Below are 18,176 nucleotides of genomic sequence, written 5' to 3'. Positions count from 1 at the left end.
GAAGTGCTTTACACTGACAGAAGACACAAAAGAAACACTCTTATATAACAGCAGTCTCTTTTATTTTTTTCCTCCATAACATAAAACATTTTTCTTCTTTTCTGCCAGGAAACGTGGTTGAAATGAGGTGTACTGACGACCAAGAGCGAGTCCTGAAAATAACATCTGAGCACATAGAATGTCTGGGGACGTCACTGTTCAAAAAATCGCTCTTTTTTTTACTGCGCAGTAGAGCTGACAGCGCCACCCTCTGGGAGGGTATTTATTGCACCTCAAATCACCTCTGAATTAGATGAGGAATTCCAAACTAAATTCCCAGTGGACCATACATGTTCTGGTTTTTGATGCAACCCATTGCTCTGGTTTAAAGTGTCGAATTAGTATTTAATTTCCATAACCGATTATAATGAATCATTTGTCGTAATATAAAGCTCTGAAACATTTCCTACATTTTCTGCACTGTGAAATAAGCTACAATTCTCAATGGTACTTTACAGCTGTTTAACAAAATGTCAAGAACCAAAATGATGCTAATTAAAGCAAAGGGGGAGGGTGGAGTGAACCAAGTGCTCACATGTGGCCCATCAATGACTGAGGTTGACACCCTGGTTTAGGCACCCAGGCCAGGTTCATGCCCAGTCTGAAAGAGACAAAATGAATGAGAAAGGAGGGGGGCAGGAAAGTAGGAACTCAGAATGAAGATGATGAAAAGGGATGAGGCTGAAGACAAGGAGCACGCTGAAGAACGGAGGTGAGGTGGGGTGAAATGAAAAGGGACATCAGGAAACAAGGCAGAAGCTCTATGGGGTGTCTGTGACAGGGATGCACGTTCGTTAAGGGTTCAGAGAGAAGAGGAACGGACTCGAAGAGGGACGGGAGCAGAGAGCAGGAGAGACAATGAACGCAAGTCACCCAGTTAAAAACAACCTTGACATTGACGTGCTTCATCCGAGTTCTATGAAGAAGGGATATGCAAAAGGCTTGTGTTCCAACTGATCAATGGGGTCTTTGAGCTCACAAGAGAGTCTTCAAACTGATCAACGGGGTCTTACAATTGACCAAGCAGTCTTCACATTGACCAGTGGGGTCTTCAAACTCACTAAGGGGTCTTCGAATTGACCAAGGAGTCTTCGCACTGCGATCACACCCTATGTGTCCCTCATTCGTGGACCCAGATCTCTAAGAGTTCACCTAAGACCACAAAACAGACTTCCTGCAAAGGTGATAAAAACACAGAACAACATCAGTGCTGATTCTTCCAGTAGAATAAATTAAAAAGGGAAATGAAAAATCATTTTATAATAATCATATGAACATCAGTGCATAAGGTGGAAAGAAACAAAGTTTTCTTAAGAATCACATGTCTGCAACTACGTTTCTCTTTTTCCTAATGTAATGTACAAACCGTATTTCTCTGAGATGTACGTCGCTTTGGAGAAAAGCGTGTGGTAAATGAACAAGCGCAAATGTAAATGTAAAATATTAATGCTATTTTCCCTTGATATTAATTTGCTCACGGAACAGGGCCGGTGTGGGAACACTAGAAAAAAGGAACCAAACGCTTTGAATTTAAACTCTGCAAATCCAAGCGATGGGTGTTTGAAGGATGAAGCTCCGTGGGCAGGACACTCAAAGACACGGAAGCCCTCAAACCGAAAGGTGCGCGGCAGCAACCGCGCCGAACGCGACCGGTCAGTTGTGCCCGTGCAACGCGTCATTATTGCTGTCTGTGATCCGCTGAAGCCGGAGACCAACGGATACAGCGGCGCGATGGAGCCGATGAACTGGGACTCGAGTGAACCGCGCGCGGTCCAACGAAACGCGGGTAAAACGGCTTAAATGGAGAGAACGGAGAACTTGAGGGAAAGCACAATCGAAGTGTCACATTCAAATTTAAAGAACCCAGTTTTTTAAAGTGAAAACGTGGGCCAGAGGGGTGACGAGTCTGCGGGTCTCACGCGCCTCTCCGCGTGCGCCTTAACTGCCTCCCACACACGTACACACACACACATGCAAGCGCACGCACAGACCTCATCACTGTGTTACATATCCCTTACACTGTAAAACACACCCCAAGTGTGTGCGCAGTCTGCTCTCGGTCCTAACAAATGAAACACCCCGTGAGATGTGCAAACACCAAACGATGAATTAATACGAACACCGCTACTCACACGGACACGCAGAGTGCTGGCAGATGTTTTTGTAGCACTTAATGTAGCTTGGGGGGGGGCGGTGAAATGGGCAGGTTTATCCCTGGCCCCCCCCCACACACACACACACACACACACTTCTCAAAAAACAAGGAATATTGCTAATACAACATGAGCTTCCCGTCCCTCTCTTTCCATCTGAGAATATTAAAAGACTAGAGTAAGTTTTAGTCTAGTACTGTCTCTCTGCCAAGGCATTGGAGAACTACACAAAGTTTACCCCACCAGTACTATGTTTGAGCTTACGTATAGAAAAAAACAGTATTACCCTCAGCGGTGGCTGTAGAACAGAGGACAGAGGAAGGAGAAATACGATCTTCATCAGAATGTCCTCAGTCCTTCTTTTCGTGCGGTACACAACAATAATATTGGTCAGTCCATGGTGAAGATGTGGACTGGAGGGGGAACGTTGGTCCTGGAGGAACGTTGTTTTGTTTCACTGTATACTGTACCAGCTGTATACGGTTGAAATGACAATAAAGCCACTTGACTTGGAGAGAACCTGTGTGTGTGTGTGTGTGTGTGTGTGTGCGTGTTTTCGTATGTCTCACACACACCGGTTAGTAAGCATGTGGTTGCTCCGCAGGGGGAATATTGGAGTTGTATGTTTCACAGAGCGCTAGGGGGTAGGGGGCAAGGCTCTAGGTGGTGCTGGAGTTCCATGGGGGTGGAGCTGATCTGTACTACGGTGGGTCAATATGGGCCAAACCTGACCAGGGGTGGGGTCAGTCTGGGCCTGGAGCGGGATCGCCGTCGGTTTTAGGAGGAGTCGAACGCGACCGGGGGAATGTCGGTATGAGTTGTGGGTGGAGTCAGAACGTGTCTGTGGCAGGGTCATTCGGAGCTGGGGGCGGAGTCAATCTGAGCCGGTGACGTTTGGTCCTGGAGGTTCCTCTGATTGCGACTGGACTCGGCCAGGTTCTGCAGCCTCCTGTCCCGCTGCTCATCCAGCGCCCGCCACAGCTCCGCCCGCTCCCGCTCCCGCTTCAGCTCCCTGCGGGGATGCGGCCGGTTACGAAGGTAAACACACACGCGCACGCACACACACACACACACACACACACACACACACACACACGGGGACAAGGTCAAAGGGAAGGGCAGCGGAGGAGGTGTGCCAGGAAAGGGCCTCACTTCTGTTTCTCCACTTTGTAGGAGGCAGTGAGGTCATCGAAGAGTGCGCTGTTCATCTCCATGAAGGTCTTGAGCACGTTGTAGATGAGGGACACGATGGTCCTGCGGGACAACGGGACACGAACCGCAGGTAGGAGGAGGATGAGGAGAAAGAGGAGGAATCCTCAGGAGACACGAGCCGCACTAGAGCTACTCTCCACAGTAACACACACGACACACTTGGGTTGAGGGTGTCGCTAGCGCAGTGTGAGCAGTTGGCGACGCCCACTCACTGGTTCCAGTGCTCCTTGGAGACCCTGTAGAGAGTGCTGAAGACCAGAGGCAGGATCACCTGGCAGTTCTCCTCGATCAGGCTCAGGATGTACTCGTTGTTCCAGAAGTACAGAGCACGTTCGGCAACCTGGGCCCGCAGGGGAGACAGGTGTAAATGGCGAGTAAACGGTTTGTAATAAGCAGAAATGTTTCCTTCACCTTCACACACCTTTGTGCTCAATCATTCGGACTATAAGCTGCACGCAAATTTGAAAAGGAGGTCGTAAAACCAGGGAGCGAGAGGATAGAGGATGGAGCACACCATTCATAAATGAAACGGGAAAGGAGGCGGAGGCACACTAAAATGTATCAGGGCGCACAAACACGGTCCTGAAGGGGAAAGTGGGAGTGAAAAGGGGAGGGGCTTATTGACAGCATGGATACCTGGAAGTGGGGGCTCGAGATGCAGGATGCAATCTGCTTAAAGAGAGGCTCCTGGACCCGGATGAACTGCGAGGGTTCGATCACGTCGAGGATCTCCTCCATTTCGCCCAGGAACATGACCTGTCACAGGAGACACACCTGCACATGTAGGGGCTGCGCACCTGCGCAGGTGAGCCTCTACTCAGAGCACGTCTCACGGGAGGGTCCGACAACAAGCTGGAGGTGCACTCACCTCTTTCTGAGTGCACGTCCTGGGCCAGTACTTGAGCATCCCGCGGATGATCTGGACCAGAACACACAGACACACACACACACCCAGAGTGAGACTTTGACCTATGAGCCACATCACGGCTCTCAGAGGTGCAAGGCGAAGAGGCCACATGACAGACAGGTGAGGACTTACGTATTCTGTGACTGTGGCATCCTTCTCCATGAACTGTACGATGCAGTAGGCCAGCTGGAAGACAACACACACATACACACACACACACTCAGAGTAGCACTTCACACAACTTGTAATATTTCATCCCTTCCACCTGGCTAGCAAACAGCCGAATCATTCATACTGATCGGTCACAGCTTCTAATAAACATCAGCAGAGCATTTCTGTCTCAAAAATAACAAAACCAGTAACACTACAATACAAGAGACCAGCAGGAGCTGTAGTGGTTAGTGCTGCCGCTTTGCACTCAGAGAACACAGGTTTGAATCCCCCCACCTGCTGCAGTGCCTCGATCAAGGGACTTACCCTGAACCGATGTGGTATAAATGGGTAAAGAAGCTTAATGCTGGAAGCTGCTTTGAAAAAAAGGAAAGTATCAAATAAATGTAAATGAAATGCAATATTAAATGCTGCTCCATATATTCTGTGATTCAGTAACAGTACAGAGGGCAGTGCAGAACAATGGTGAGGTTAGGTGAGTGTGTGTGTGTGTGTGTTTGGGGTCTGTGGACCCGCAAAACGTCTCCAGAACGCATGTTGGCTCGGATCTACAGACAGGGGGCACCGTTGCAGCCTGCACGTCATTTTCCATTAAGCACCCCTCCGGTGTCATGAACACACTGAACACACTAAACACAGTGTGCCCTCCTCAGGTACAGTATGTAGCGCGCCATACTGTGTCTGTGGTGCCCAGTGGGTCACAAACGCACGTGTCATTTTCCTGTGGCTCAACCGCTCCTTCTAGCGGTGACTCTGGAGGCGGTAACCCCCCCGCAGTGGCACCATGTACCACGTGTCACATCTTCCCTTTAATTAACACCACAGGTGCCAGAAGAAATGGCTTTGAGGCAGACTTTCTGGACCACAGCTGAGGGAGTGGGCGGCTCTCTGTGACACCGAACGTGGGGTCGAGACTCCGAGAGACCTTGAACCCGTGTTTCTCGCTCTCCCTAACTTTAAGGCTGTGGTTCATCCCGATTCTTTGCGGTCCTGGTCGTCCGTGTCTTCCGGCCGATCTGATGCGGCCAGGCTGTTTCTTCGACCATCCTGTGACCACAATGACTATGGGCTCCAGCGGGGGGGGGGGGTGATGCTGACCTGAGCGTGGAAGACAGAGAGGGACCTGGCCGTGTGCAGGGGGATCAGCACTCGAACCAGGAACTGCTTGTGCTCCGACTTCAGCGGCAGAGCGAAGCCATTGATGATGCTGCGAGGAGGGTGGGGGAGCCGTGTCACAGAGAGCAGAGAGCAACGCAGCTCATGACATTTCGCACGGAGACTCAAAGACCACTTTAAATCACGGTGAATACAGCAAACCAGTGAGAAACACTGTAAATGCAGCAGAACACCATAAAACACTGACAACGCAGTAAAGCACTGTAAAAGCGCGATAAGATGGGGGGAGGCATGTGGGCGCCGCTATAAATACCACCACTGGTAAAATGTGAATGGAAGCCCCTGACAGCCCCCCCGAAATCCTGCAGCTCTGTCCTCCCCCACACTGACTCATACCCCCCTGCCGTGACGCTAAAACACACGCAGTAAACGAGGTAAACACACAGCAGCTCTGCGGTCATTCGTGCCATACTTTGCCGCGTGCGCGTGTGTGTGTTCGCGTCTTCCCACCTACCTTCCCAGGATCTCGAGGAGCTCGGCCACGCCGTTGAAGCGCTCCGTTTCGTAAATGAACCTGGAGAAGAGAGAGGGGTTGCAGAGTGCGCGTGAGCGTGTGCGTTCACCCACACCTGAGCAAACACGCGGGTTTTTGTGCTGTGATTTTTCAACCTTGTCTGTTGCGCGGCGAAAGCCACCTGCGTTTCAGCACCCGGCCCACAGATGGCAGTAAAGCGCACACAAATGGAAGAGGCGTAGGACCGCATGCGTTCAACTCCCCGCCGCAGTGTCTACAGCTCATGTCTGCAGATGTCTGCGAATCGAATGTGTGTGATACGCACCGAGATGAGGAATGTTTCTGAAACAAATCTGTCAACAGACAGCGCTGCTGAGTCGGAATTTCTGGGGAGAAATAATTTTTATTTATAGCCATTTTGGAAGAAACCTCATTTTAATGCAGCTCAAACGTAAGACGATAAATAAAAAGTCTTTCAAAGTGTCACGGCCCCGGGAACGAGCGAAGCGCCCGCGGTTGATTGAACCGCTGGGATATAAGGAGCTCTGAGTCCACGCCATGACGCGGATTCTCGCAAACACCTCCGTGGCTTTGCAGTACGAGCGTCTTTGCCTTGCTAGTTCCCGTGGTCCTGGTTTCTGACTCTCGCCCGTTCTCCCTGACTACTCCGACCTTCGGATCGCCCGCATTGTGACGTTCGTGCCTTGCAAGACCTTCGCCTGTCCCCGACTTCGTTGACGTCCGGTCCTACGAACCTCGCTGAAAGATTAAAACCAACCCGCAGTTGGGTCCACTACCGACCTGTCTCCAGCCTGCCTGTGTCAAACATGACACTGAGTATTTCTTACTTATTATAGCAAAGTTGAAGATTGGTACAGAACCTCCCCGGTAAATAAATCAGAGATCAGACTGGAGTTCGTGAAACATTTACAAGCTCACTTTTGTTTATCCACCTGAGATTCTGCGTGCACGTGTGGCGTTTTTGTGTCATGAGAATGACGGCCACAGTTTGGCAAATGTTACATAAAAATCCCACTTTCCATATTTAGTCCAGACCCCCCCATTCTAACGTATCCTGAAAATGTTGGGTAAAGCAGGTCAGTGTCTATTTCCTGGATTAAGGGGTGACTCCTCCTCCCCTTCAACTGGCCAGCAGGTGGCATGGTGCTTAGAGAGCCATCATTTGTAATCTGTTACTCTTCTAGCTCCTTTCCTTATTACACTCCTCAGAGACGCGGCCTCTTGCTCAGCTGCCGACTTACAGCTCGAACCCGGTCTGCGACACAGAGGCTGTGATCGTGGCCCTTCTGCCGTTACGGGTCCCGCAAGCAACGAAGAAGTAATTATAGTGACGCACCCGAATCCGAGCGCTCAAAAAAGAGTTTTATTTTGAATCATTTTAAACAAAATAGTAAGCGACACTCCTCACAGATGGGACTCAAACTAAGGCCCTCCTGACACCCGCGTTTCCCCCGCCCATCACTACTCGGCAGCGAAAAGCAGTCGAAGCAAACACATCCCTGTTCAGAAACGCAGGTTTCGATCCATGACAGACGGAAATTTTAGAAAAGAAACAAGCGAAGGGGATGTGATCGTGAATCAGGAAATAACGTGGAAAAAAATGTTTGCGTTTCCAAAAGTTCGTAACTCAGAACGTTCGCAACACGTGGAGCCCGTGTCCCGCGGTGCTGTGGCAGGACTCGGGTGCCTGGAACCGTCCGCACGACTCTGACGCTGGCGAACAGGTGTCGTTCCTGGACAATCGGCCTTTAAAAAAGTCCTCATACACAAATATGATACGTGCGCTTACAGCTGTAAACATTTAAAGAGCGACCAATGAAGGTACTGCGGGAAGGGGAGCGGCTCAGTTATGGGTCTGAAGGGGCAGAAAGAGGGAAAGAGAAAGGAGGAAGATCTGGGCTCCTGCTGTGTATGCAGAAACACACGCACACACACACACACACACACACACACACACACCTGAGGAAGATGTTGTTGATCTGCTTGCGGATGTAGGCGCGCAGCCCCAGCAGCTTGCCGTACACACGGTGCAGGATGGTCTTCAGGTACTCCCTCTCGCGGGGGTCCTCGCTGTCAAACAGCTCCAGCAGCTGAAAGGGACGCCCAAAGGTCAGTGGGGGTCGAAAAGGGTCAACAGAGGCCAGCAGTAGCAGGATCAACTCCAAATTTGGCATTTCCTCACTTCTTATCATTTTTGCACTTCCATCACAAGGAGCTCCTGGCTTTACATCTGGAGAACTTCTGGCCATCTCCCACTCTAACTCTCTCCTTACCAGGGTAAAATCTGAGGCAGCTATATTTCTTGTCAAGCCCTCATGAAGGGCATCAAACTCAGCTCCCAGCGGTCCGTGTGTCTGCTGAGTTTCCATGGTAACACATCATCATCACCTGACATCATCAGCCTACGGAGGACTTAGTGGTCTGGTTACCGGTGTTCACCCGAAATTATCCTGTAAAGACAAACTAGATTCCACCTCTAAATTCACTGTATTATCAAAAATGGGTAAAATGTTGAAATTATCAGATACATTAAATAAATTAATTAAACATGAATCTGCCAACAGATGGAGGGGATATGAATCCCCTACCAGCCACCACCTGCTGTACTAAAAATACACCTGTCATCACACATTTGCACCATCCATTAGGCACTAATGTGCACTAATTACAATATTTAGGTGTGTTTGTTTTTTCCAGTTCTGAATGCGAGCTCTCCTTTCCTCATCCAGTTCCAAAGTTTCCAATGCCAGGCGCTCACACACAGTTTTACACACACACACACACAGCGTGTGACTTCACCTGCAGGACAAACTTCTGGTCCACGTAGCGTTTTGCCACGGAGGGCTGGAAGTCTGGGCTTTCCAGGAAACGCAGGAAGAACTCGTAGACCAGCTGCAGGACGGAGACACGGAGTGAGACACAACGGTACGCGCGCACACGCACGTCTGATGCAGGATGCAGTCACCATGTGGATCCCAGGCTAACAGGTACACTCAGTACCTGCAGATGAGGCCAGGAGGCCTCCAGCGTGGGCTCGTCCTCTTCAGGGTCAAACTCGGGATTCTCACTGGGCGGAAGGGTCCGGAAAATGTTCACCGAGATCTGCGGCAAAGAAAGAACACCGTGAGACGGTGTCGTCGTCTCGCGCACCACTCCAAGCACACGGAGAGCCCGTTCGCTCACCATCTTGATGGCCTCGGGGTAGATGGGTTCGATGAGCATGCCGCGCCCCGTCGCCACCACCTCCACGAGCTCGTTGAGCGCAGCCCTCTTCACCTCCTTGCCCTTGAGGTCAGCCACACAATCGAGGAAGTCGAACATCACGCAGCACTGCTGCAGCTTCTTGCAGAAGAGGTCGTGCAGTTCGGCCACGGGGGCATCTGCGGGGAAGGGGGGGTGGATATCAATCCCTCAGTAAATCTGCAGATCATCGTGGGGCAGTAAATGGTCCGCTGGGGTATCTGCGGATGCAGCGATGAGAGGTGGATGGATGGATGGATGGAAATGCTTGTCAGAACAATGATACCAAGCATTCTCCTGCAAACCAAAAGACCTTCATACAGTTAAATCAGAGTTGATTTTAAGAAGCAACGCTGAAGTTTTTTTTTCTTAATTCCTTTCAATTCCACTTTAATCTGACGGCCAGATAAAAGATCAAAGAATATCTGCAGGTTTCTTCATTCCCTCCTTTCTGGAATGTGCCGGAAGGACTTTTAAAATAAGCCCAGAGTGCCGATGACGACAGCAATAGGAATCAATAGCTAACGTGGCATCAGGACGTCAGAACTATTTATATCATCCAGTGCAGTTCAGTTTGGCTTCTAAAAACTCTTTCCTGCATCTACGAGATCACAGGCCAACAGCACTGGACTGCAGTGTAAGGAAAGGTCGCGAGGAAGGGGCATTGTGGGAAAGCAGGGTTGGAGCAGTGCGAAGGGAAGAAGGTGGGATTCAACTGCAGAGGAGAGGAAGGTGTAACATGGAGCAAGGAGGAGAGGAGATGAGGGGAGAAGGATGTTGAGAGAGAGAGTAAAATCGAGGAGGGAGGGAGATCCCTGAGCAGGTGGTCTAGTGGGGAGGAAAACTAAAGTGCAAAGAGAAGATCCATTCATTCCTATATCATCCGTAACTTCTGGTCCAGGGTTAGGGTTGCGGTGGTCCAGAGTCTATCTCAGAAACACAGGGCGTGAGACAGGCGACACCGTGGACGGGACGCCAGTCCACCACGGGGCTACTATGAGAAGAGACGGATGAAAGGAAAGATGGAGGTGCTGTGAACCTGTTGCGGACGGTCGGGATGCTTCGATCAAACGTTCGAAGCCGTCGTTCGGCGCCTGGTCGCGATCATCGCCCCCAGCTGCAGCGCATGGGGATGGCGAGAGAGACCGGGAATGGACAGAGTGAGTAAAGGAGAGGGAGGGACAGCGCAAGCGGGAGACGGGCGGGGGGAGGGGGTTCGGTAAAGGATGACATCATCCCTCCCTCGCTGCTCCACCGGTCACTCTGCATCTCCTGGCCTGGCAGCACACGGCCGCTGCTCAGAAACAACACGTAATGAGGCACGGCTATTTTCGTATCCTCCGCACCGGGGTTCGAAACCAAAAGCCCACAAAGTGACGCACGAAAGTGAGGGGGGGCAAAAAAATCATATAGCTGAGGCTGGAATGAAAATGAGGGAGGTGTTCTGGAGCACACAGCACACACACTACCCTCCTGCGTGAGGACAGCCTCCGTGCCCCTTTCACAACTCGCTTTACTGTTACCGTGGTATCAATGGTGTGAAAATGCGCAGACTGTCTTTTCACACATTTCCTCCATCCACAACTCGCCGCTAAAAATAACTCTAATTTTCTGCCTTTTTCCGGCTCGGTCTGTGGCTGTGCATTGATTTCTGATGAGTCATTAGGTACCGATTCCGCCCCCCCACCCCAACCCCAACGCCGTGCCTCCTTCTCACACCCGTATCCTTCTGCCCTGGTGGTCTCAGCCCTGTGGAGGCTCCTCCAAGGGGGGGCGGGGGGGGGTGACTGTAACCCTATACTAGTCCCTTACAAACCAACACACACACTCAGGACAGTTCACATTCCGAAATGCAAATTCTCCTCAGGTGTCGCATCAGTGACATTGAGAGAACGCTTTGAAGAAGGAATATTATTGTTCACGTGAATAAAAAGCCTCCAAAGAGACTTCCAGAATGAGCTTTGTGCTCTAAGCTACTTTACACTGATTTACCCTTTTACACAGCTGAGCCATTTTTACTGTCAGTTCAGGGTAAGTACCATGATCAAGGGTACCGCAGCAAAGGGTGGGATCCAACCTGGGTCCTTTGACCCCCTGCAGACCCAGGTAGTGGCTTTCCTGAGCGCTTTCACAGTCTCCATGGTGACGGGACGAGTCCTGTCCAAGTGTCCACAGTGTCCAACAGACAAGCCAAGATTCCCCTATAGGCTCCCTTTTCCAGGCATTGGTTTGCAGGCATGCAAGACCATAGTGGCTAGACCTAGGTTCAGATCCCACCTCCTGCTGTAGTACCCTAGAGCAAAATACTTACCCTGAATGGGTAAATGAGTGTAAACAGCTTAACATTGTGAGTTGCTGTGACGAAAAGCAGCAGGTAAACTTCCATGTGGAAAAACCAAGGAACCTGCAGCTGAAAGTGTCAGTTCTTCAAAGCACTGTACTGTATATTTAACTTTACTATAGTATCTAAGAAGTCATAGTGTTTTCATATATATATATATATATATATGAAAAATACAGTATGTCATATTCCAGCAGTACATATTTGGTCCATTTTTAGTGGAGTCCAGTTCCATGTTGATGTGGTCCAAAGCTCCCAAGAGCACTGCGGTAAACCTGAATATCTGCACTGTGTTTTACTACCTTCTCAGCAGATGCTTTTTCCAAATTGTTACAGTCCCACACAGTGCAGTACTGCCCTTTCAGCCAGCTGGGTGTTTTTACTGGAGCAGCTCAGGCCTCATCTCAAGGGTCCAACAGCAGAGACCCCTTCCCACACGCACACAAGGGTTATATCCAGTGACCCGATAACCACCGTGACCATTAACCACTGCAGAGGTGCAGCTCACAGTGGGAAAACCACTTCCCCAGGCAAGTGGATGGAGACACAACATAAAAGCATAGCAAAGGCTTGGGCAGCAAGGGGAACAATGTTTAGAGTTACTGTCTTGTACTCCAAGGACCTAGGTTTGAATGCCACCTCCTCCTGCAGTACCCTTAATCAAGGTACCGTGCACTGATAGAGTAAAAGTTACCCAGCTGTGTAAAAGAGTAAATCAGTGTAAGGCGCTTTGGACACTCATAGAATGGGCACCTCTTATTTTACGAATCCAACCCAATAGATCCATCTGGCTGACCAGGAAAAGTGAGAACAATCAGAAGTCATGATGCTCGTTTTGCGTGTTCTACTTTTATGTGACGAAGGACAACATTGACACTTCGCAGCGAAAAAGCATTATTATTATTGTTTTAGGTGTATTTAAGTGTTTTAAGTGTTTTCACCAACCTTGGTAGCTAAATGCAAACCGAATGGAATGACGAAAATAATAATTTGTATTAAATCTAAAATAACTATTTTATTTACTGTTTAATTCTCTACATGAAAGCAGCAGGATATACACTATATACACACACACACACACACACAGAGTCTGAAACCGCTTGTCCCGGCAAACCGAAGCCTAACCCGGCAACACAGGGCGGAAAGCTGGAGGGGGAGGGGACACACCCAGGACAGGACAGGATGCCAGTCCATCGCAAGGTATCCCAAGCAGGACTCGAACCCTAGACCCACCAGAGAGCAGGATCCGGCCAAGTCCACTGCACCCCCCCAACTACACACACACACACACACACACTCACTCTCTCTCTCTCTCTCTCTCTCTCTCTCTCTCTCTCTCTCTCTCTCTCTCTCTCTCTCTCTCTCTCTCTCTCTCTCTCTGTAGCGTGAGGCTCGGTGAACTCGTTCCTTTCAGGTTTCTGAAAATGTCAAACGCCATTAAACACCCACTGCGACTGTCTGTGTACGGCCTGCCAGAGTCTTACGATTCAGATAAATTAAGTATAAATTTTTATAACAGCGGTCGGCTTCTGCGGGCTGCGGCTCAGTAAATCCGTGACAAACGGACGGAAGGGCTGAGACCTGTTTAACGCACGTTGCAATCACACACTCACACTCGTGGCCGTGCTGTTCTGAACTGATGCCAAATTAAAAACATTAATTTAGCCTCACAGTCCACGTACATAAATGGTTTAAAAAAATAAAATAGTAATATGCACAAGCGGCTTCAGACAGTGTGTGTGATTTGCTCATGCTTAACCTTACAGTTCTGTTGCATTATGGGTAGTAATGTTTTCCTGTCTGTTACTGGTAGTAAAAACAGTTCCGTGTTCAAAAACTTGTGGAAGATCTAAGTTTGCGGTTGTTTCTGGTTTCTCCTATGATGGCAGTGACACTGGAACAATGGTCGGGACATGTTTACCAGGGTACGCAGTGCTAGTTTGAGAGCTCATTACCTGGGTGCTCTCAATGACAGGGACCTGCCCCCCCGGTAAAGTTGTGCCACCTCACCGGCATTTCAAGAAAGGCACCCAGCCTCTGCAGCCATATTAGATGTTTTTAATTAACCCATAATTATTTTAAAGCTCTAATTCTTTCCACTTTCCCTAATGAGTATGTTCCGGAAAAATGTGTGTAGAAAGCAATTGTACTACAGCACGTGACTCTAAATCACAGAACTATAGTTATATCCACGGGTCCGGATGTTGGGGAGTTTGTTGTGTTCTCCCCGTGTTTGCGAGGGTTTTCTCCAGGTGCTCTGGTTTCCTCTCACACTGCAAAAGCGTGTGTTTCAGGGGAACTGGTGACACTACATTGCCTTTAGTGTGTGTGATGGGCTGGTGTCCTGTCCTATCCTGTCCTATCCAGTGTGTCCCCTTCATTTACACCCTTTTTCCAGGGTGATGTCAGCACAGGCTCCAGACCACCGTGACTCTACGTCGGACAAGTAGTTATTGATAATGGTTGGACGGATAGGTGCAGGTGCCCTTTAACACTGACTGCACACTCGCTCCTTTATGTCTGATCTGCCCGCTGCACACAAGCAGTCGCAGCTAGGTAACTGAGGGCTACAGCAACCCCGCAGGGGGCCACGGGGCTTCCAGTTCGCACACGGTGCGCTTGCAGTTGCGAACGACACAACACTCAGAGTGCAGCGTGGGCAGGGAGGGCCCAGAACGGAGCCAGCAGAGTCAAAGGTGAGCAAAAACAGGGTGGACCCTGTGAGGGGGATCAGTGTTCCCATTCAGTGTGTTCTTATAAAGAGCCGGTCACGCACTCGCATGGTGTGAACGCTGCAAACGGAAACCTCGCGCTGCCAGGAACTGGAGCAAATGGACCAATACCAGGAACTGAGCCATTCTTGAGAGCTCTTGCTCTCTCTCTCTCTCTCTCTCTCTCTCTCTCTCTCTCTCTCTCTCTCTCTCTCTCTCTCTCTCTCTCACACACACACACACACACACACACACACACACACACACACACACACGCACAGTCCACATAACTCGAGCACAAGAATAACCTAAATTATCTTCTGCAGGTCAGTTCCTGCACTTTCAGCAGAGTTTACTACACAGTCAGTGTGGGCCCCTTCTTCGAAGTCAAACCTGTTACCTCCCTAATGCTGACAGGCACAGTATCAACTCTTTCATCATCAGCTACTATTGCTAAGAAGAAGAAGAAGAAACAATTGTGGAAACACTTTTTGTGCGCATTTAAGATTCCTTTGGCTACCTATTAACTGAGTAAAGTAGCTCTGGGTTGCCATGGTTCCTGTGCAACTGAAAGCTGTCAGCGTGGTCTCCGCGCGCCTGTTCCTCCCGCCCGGTTCACGGAGCCCTAAGTTACATCACATCATGTCCAGGAAGAAGAGTGTGAGTGTGTGAAGGAGGGAGCGGGATGGAGACCATGAGCTCAGAGTTGAGCTCCAGGTGCGCTCGCACACGCGCACGCACACACACACACACACACACACACACACACACACACACACACACACACACACACACACACACACACACCTTTGAGCAGCGGCAGCGCCGTAAGCTCCACCTGCGAGCTCTGGTAGCGGAACTGCGACGAGCTGTGCGAGCGCCGCTGCCGGGCTCTGCGCATGGAGCGCCGCGGAAACCCGTCCACCTTCTCCGCGCTCGGCACCGAGAAGCCCGTGGTCGGGGAGGACGGGCTGGACGCGGGCAGCTTCGTGGTCTCCATCATGGGTCCGGTATATAGGAGGCGGGGCGGAGGCTGCTGCTGGACGCTGGACGCTGCTGGACACTCACTGCGGCTCACTCATACACGCGGGTCCGCGGTCCGGGGTGCGGAGTGGGACCGGCGGGGGGCGCGGGGGCGGGAGGGGGGGCTCTGGGTGGTGTCTTCTACCTTCTACCTTGAGCCTGGACGGCAGGCGTACTGGGCGCAGGGCGGTCAGCAAGGCGCGCGAGGAAAGGCGCAGCAGCTCGTGCTGGACCCGAGTCTCAGTGCCGTTCATAACACATCACAACCCCCCCGCATACACCGATCATATGATATATGTCATATATGAGCAGTAATTCGCAGCGAAAGGCTACTCTTGCAGAACGGACTCGGTTAACCGTTATGTCAGTCCGTTCATCTGCACGGCCGACGCCATGGTGGGGAAAATGGATCCAAGTGCCGACAAATCCAGGCAGATTCCTGGTGTTCCGGCTCCTCCTGCTGATCTTCTCCCGGCTGCCTCGATGTGTCGATGTCGGAAGTCTGATACGCAAATAAAGCCCGCTCTGGTGGTGCTGGCAGGGCGGGGATGTCCGCTTCGGACCCTTTTCCGCCCGGCGCCCTCCGTCCTGCTAAGGAGACATGATGATGATGATGATGATGATGATGATGGAGCGGTCGGAGATGCTCCGGGTTCCGATCTTCTGCTTCTTCTCGGTCGGAGCCTCACTGCGGACGGCGCCTCCTGCTCCCCTGCTTATTCCGCTTATCCCTTTATTATTGTCGGCTTCATCCCCGGCACGCGACTGTTCCCGCTATCCTGCACTGCACCTGTGTGTGCGTGTTAGTGTATGTGTGTGTTTGTGCGCGCTCGCTCGTGCACTCCGACCCCGCGCGCTCCCGGGCTGCACGCTCCCGTTGTTTCTTCTCCTTCAGCCGCACCTCCCCTCCCTGTCGCCCCGCTGTCGCGCTCCGGACCTCTTTTCATTCATTCGCACGCGGACGAGACGCCGTCGTCGTCCGCATTTCAATTGATGCCTTTTTCTTTCGAGAAAAAAAAAAAAAAATCCCTTTCAGTCACCGAACGGGTCGCGCGCTCTCCGCTGCACCGCACGAGCCGCCGTCCCCTTGCATTACAGAAAAAACTGTGATTTTATTTCTTTCTGTCGCATCTGCTGCGATGTCGTCATGCTGACCGCCCGCTCCTCCTCCTCCTCCTCCTCCTGGAAGCGCGGACACGCGCTTTCGATCGGGGTGTAAACACGGCTGTCCGTCTGCGCCGCTTGCGCTTCCAGTCAGCCTCATTCATACTATAACCAAATTAAAAGGAGCCCATTTCTGTCACTGCGCCCAGTTCTTCCGTAACAGTTTAATATTTCTACACAATATCCAGCCCAGTCTGCTTAACAGGTGGAAATAAACACGTAAAATCAAACATTATGCGCACAAGTTTACCATAGTCATTTAAAAACGAGGTCTTTCTATAGAAACACACATGCTCAACACAAAATCTGGACATTTTAATCAGTAATTTATTTCGACTGCGTCCATTGTTATTAATCGATGGCAATAATAACTGCCTTTTGTTCCTAACAGCCTGTCATTGCTCAGGTGTCCGCCAGGGGGCGCGCTGTCTTCGTGTCACATGGTATCACTCCGATACACAAATCAGGCAAAATATTAAAACCACTGACGGTTGAAGTGAATAACATTATCTCGTTACACTGGCACCTGTCAAGAGGTGGGATATATTAGGCAGCAAGTGAACAGTGGGTTCTTGAATTTGATGTTGGAAGCAGGAAAAACGGGCAAGTTTGAGGATCTGAGCGACTTTGACAAGGGCCAAATTGTGATGGCTAGATGACAGTCGGAGCATCTCCAAAACTGCACGTCTTGTAGGGTGTTCCCACCATGCAGTGGTCAGTACCTACCACAAGTGGTCCAAGGAAGGACAACCGGTGAACCGGCGACAGGGTCATGGGCGCCCAAGGCTCACTGATGCGCGTGGGGAGCGAAGGCTAGCCCGTCCGGTCCGATCCCACAGAAGAACTACTGTAGCACAAATTGCTGAAAACCTTAAATGCTGCTCATGATTATATGTGTCAGAACACACAGTGCATCGCAGCTTGCTGCGTATGGGGCTGCGTAGCTGCAGACCAGTCAGAGTGGCCATGCTGACTCCTGTCCACTGCTGAAAGCACCTACAATCGGCACGTGAGCATCGGAACTGGATCATGGAGCAATGGAAGAAGGTGGGCCGGTCTCATGAATCACGTTTTCTTTTAGATTATGTGGACAGCTGGGCGCGTGTGCATTGTTTACGTGGGGAAGAGGTGGCAGCAGGATGCATTCATGTGGATGTTACTTTGACGTGTACCATCTACCACCAACCGTTAGTGGTTTTAAGACTCTACAGCAGGTGGCGAGAGCTGCCCTAACCATCTCTGGAACAGCCTTACCAACCCTGGAGAGCCTCTACCAGGCCAGAGCCATCAGGAGAGCAATTAATATCATCAAGGACATTAGTCACACCCAGCACAGCCTTTTCACACTCTTACCATCAGGCAGACGCTACAGGAGTGTTAAAGCCAGAACTTTGAGGCTGAAAAAGTTTTTCCCCCCGCAGGCCATCAGGCTTGTGAACAACACCCATCCACTGCCTCCCCCCCCCATCACTGCAGACACAGATTACCCTCTGATCCTGAAAGGTGTCAACTACCCCATCCTTCCTACACACACACAATGCTAATAACATCAGACAGTACAGAC

The 18,176-nt window shown here is 50.6% G+C and overlaps 1 protein-coding gene across 1 annotated transcript; it reads right to left on the bottom strand.

The window, feature by feature from the left end:
• Window positions 1-2,698: 2,698 nt before the first annotated feature.
• LOC108920373 (serine/threonine-protein phosphatase 2A 56 kDa regulatory subunit beta isoform-like) lies at window positions 2,699-16,603 on the bottom strand. The gene is made up of 13 exons (XM_029247125.1): window positions 15,233-16,603; window positions 9,317-9,513; window positions 9,134-9,235; window positions 8,933-9,025; window positions 8,093-8,223; window positions 6,113-6,172; window positions 5,581-5,689; window positions 4,444-4,497; window positions 4,273-4,323; window positions 4,041-4,160; window positions 3,617-3,744; window positions 3,345-3,446; window positions 2,699-3,204 (listed from the first exon to the last, which is right to left on the bottom strand). Exons 1-13 carry the CDS (start codon window positions 15,426-15,428, stop codon window positions 3,045-3,047), a joined length of 1,503 nt encoding a protein of 500 aa, XP_029102958.1. The 5' UTR covers window positions 15,429-16,603; the 3' UTR covers window positions 2,699-3,044.
• Window positions 16,604-18,176: the final 1,573 nt, after the last annotated feature.

This window comes from Scleropages formosus, chromosome 21 (assembly GCF_900964775.1).
Source record: "Scleropages formosus chromosome 21, fSclFor1.1, whole genome shotgun sequence".
Taxonomy (NCBI): Eukaryota; Metazoa; Chordata; class Actinopteri; order Osteoglossiformes; family Osteoglossidae; genus Scleropages; species Scleropages formosus.
This window is presented reverse-complemented; position numbering and strand designations above follow the sequence as displayed.

Excerpts from the sequence above, each read along its gene's own strand:
- LOC108920373 (XM_029247125.1), bottom strand. The coding sequence starts at position 15,428 with ATGATGGAGACCACGAAGCTGCCCGCGTCCAGCCCGTCCTCCCCGACC. Across the intron at positions 9,026-9,133 it reads CCTCCTGGCCTCATCTGCAG|CTGGTCTACGAGTTCTTCCT; the intron begins GTACTGAGTGTA and ends TCCGTCCTGCAG. Across the intron at positions 3,447-3,616 it reads TCCAAGGAGCACTGGAACCA|GACCATCGTGTCCCTCATCT; the intron begins GTGAGTGGGCGT and ends GTTGTCCCGCAG.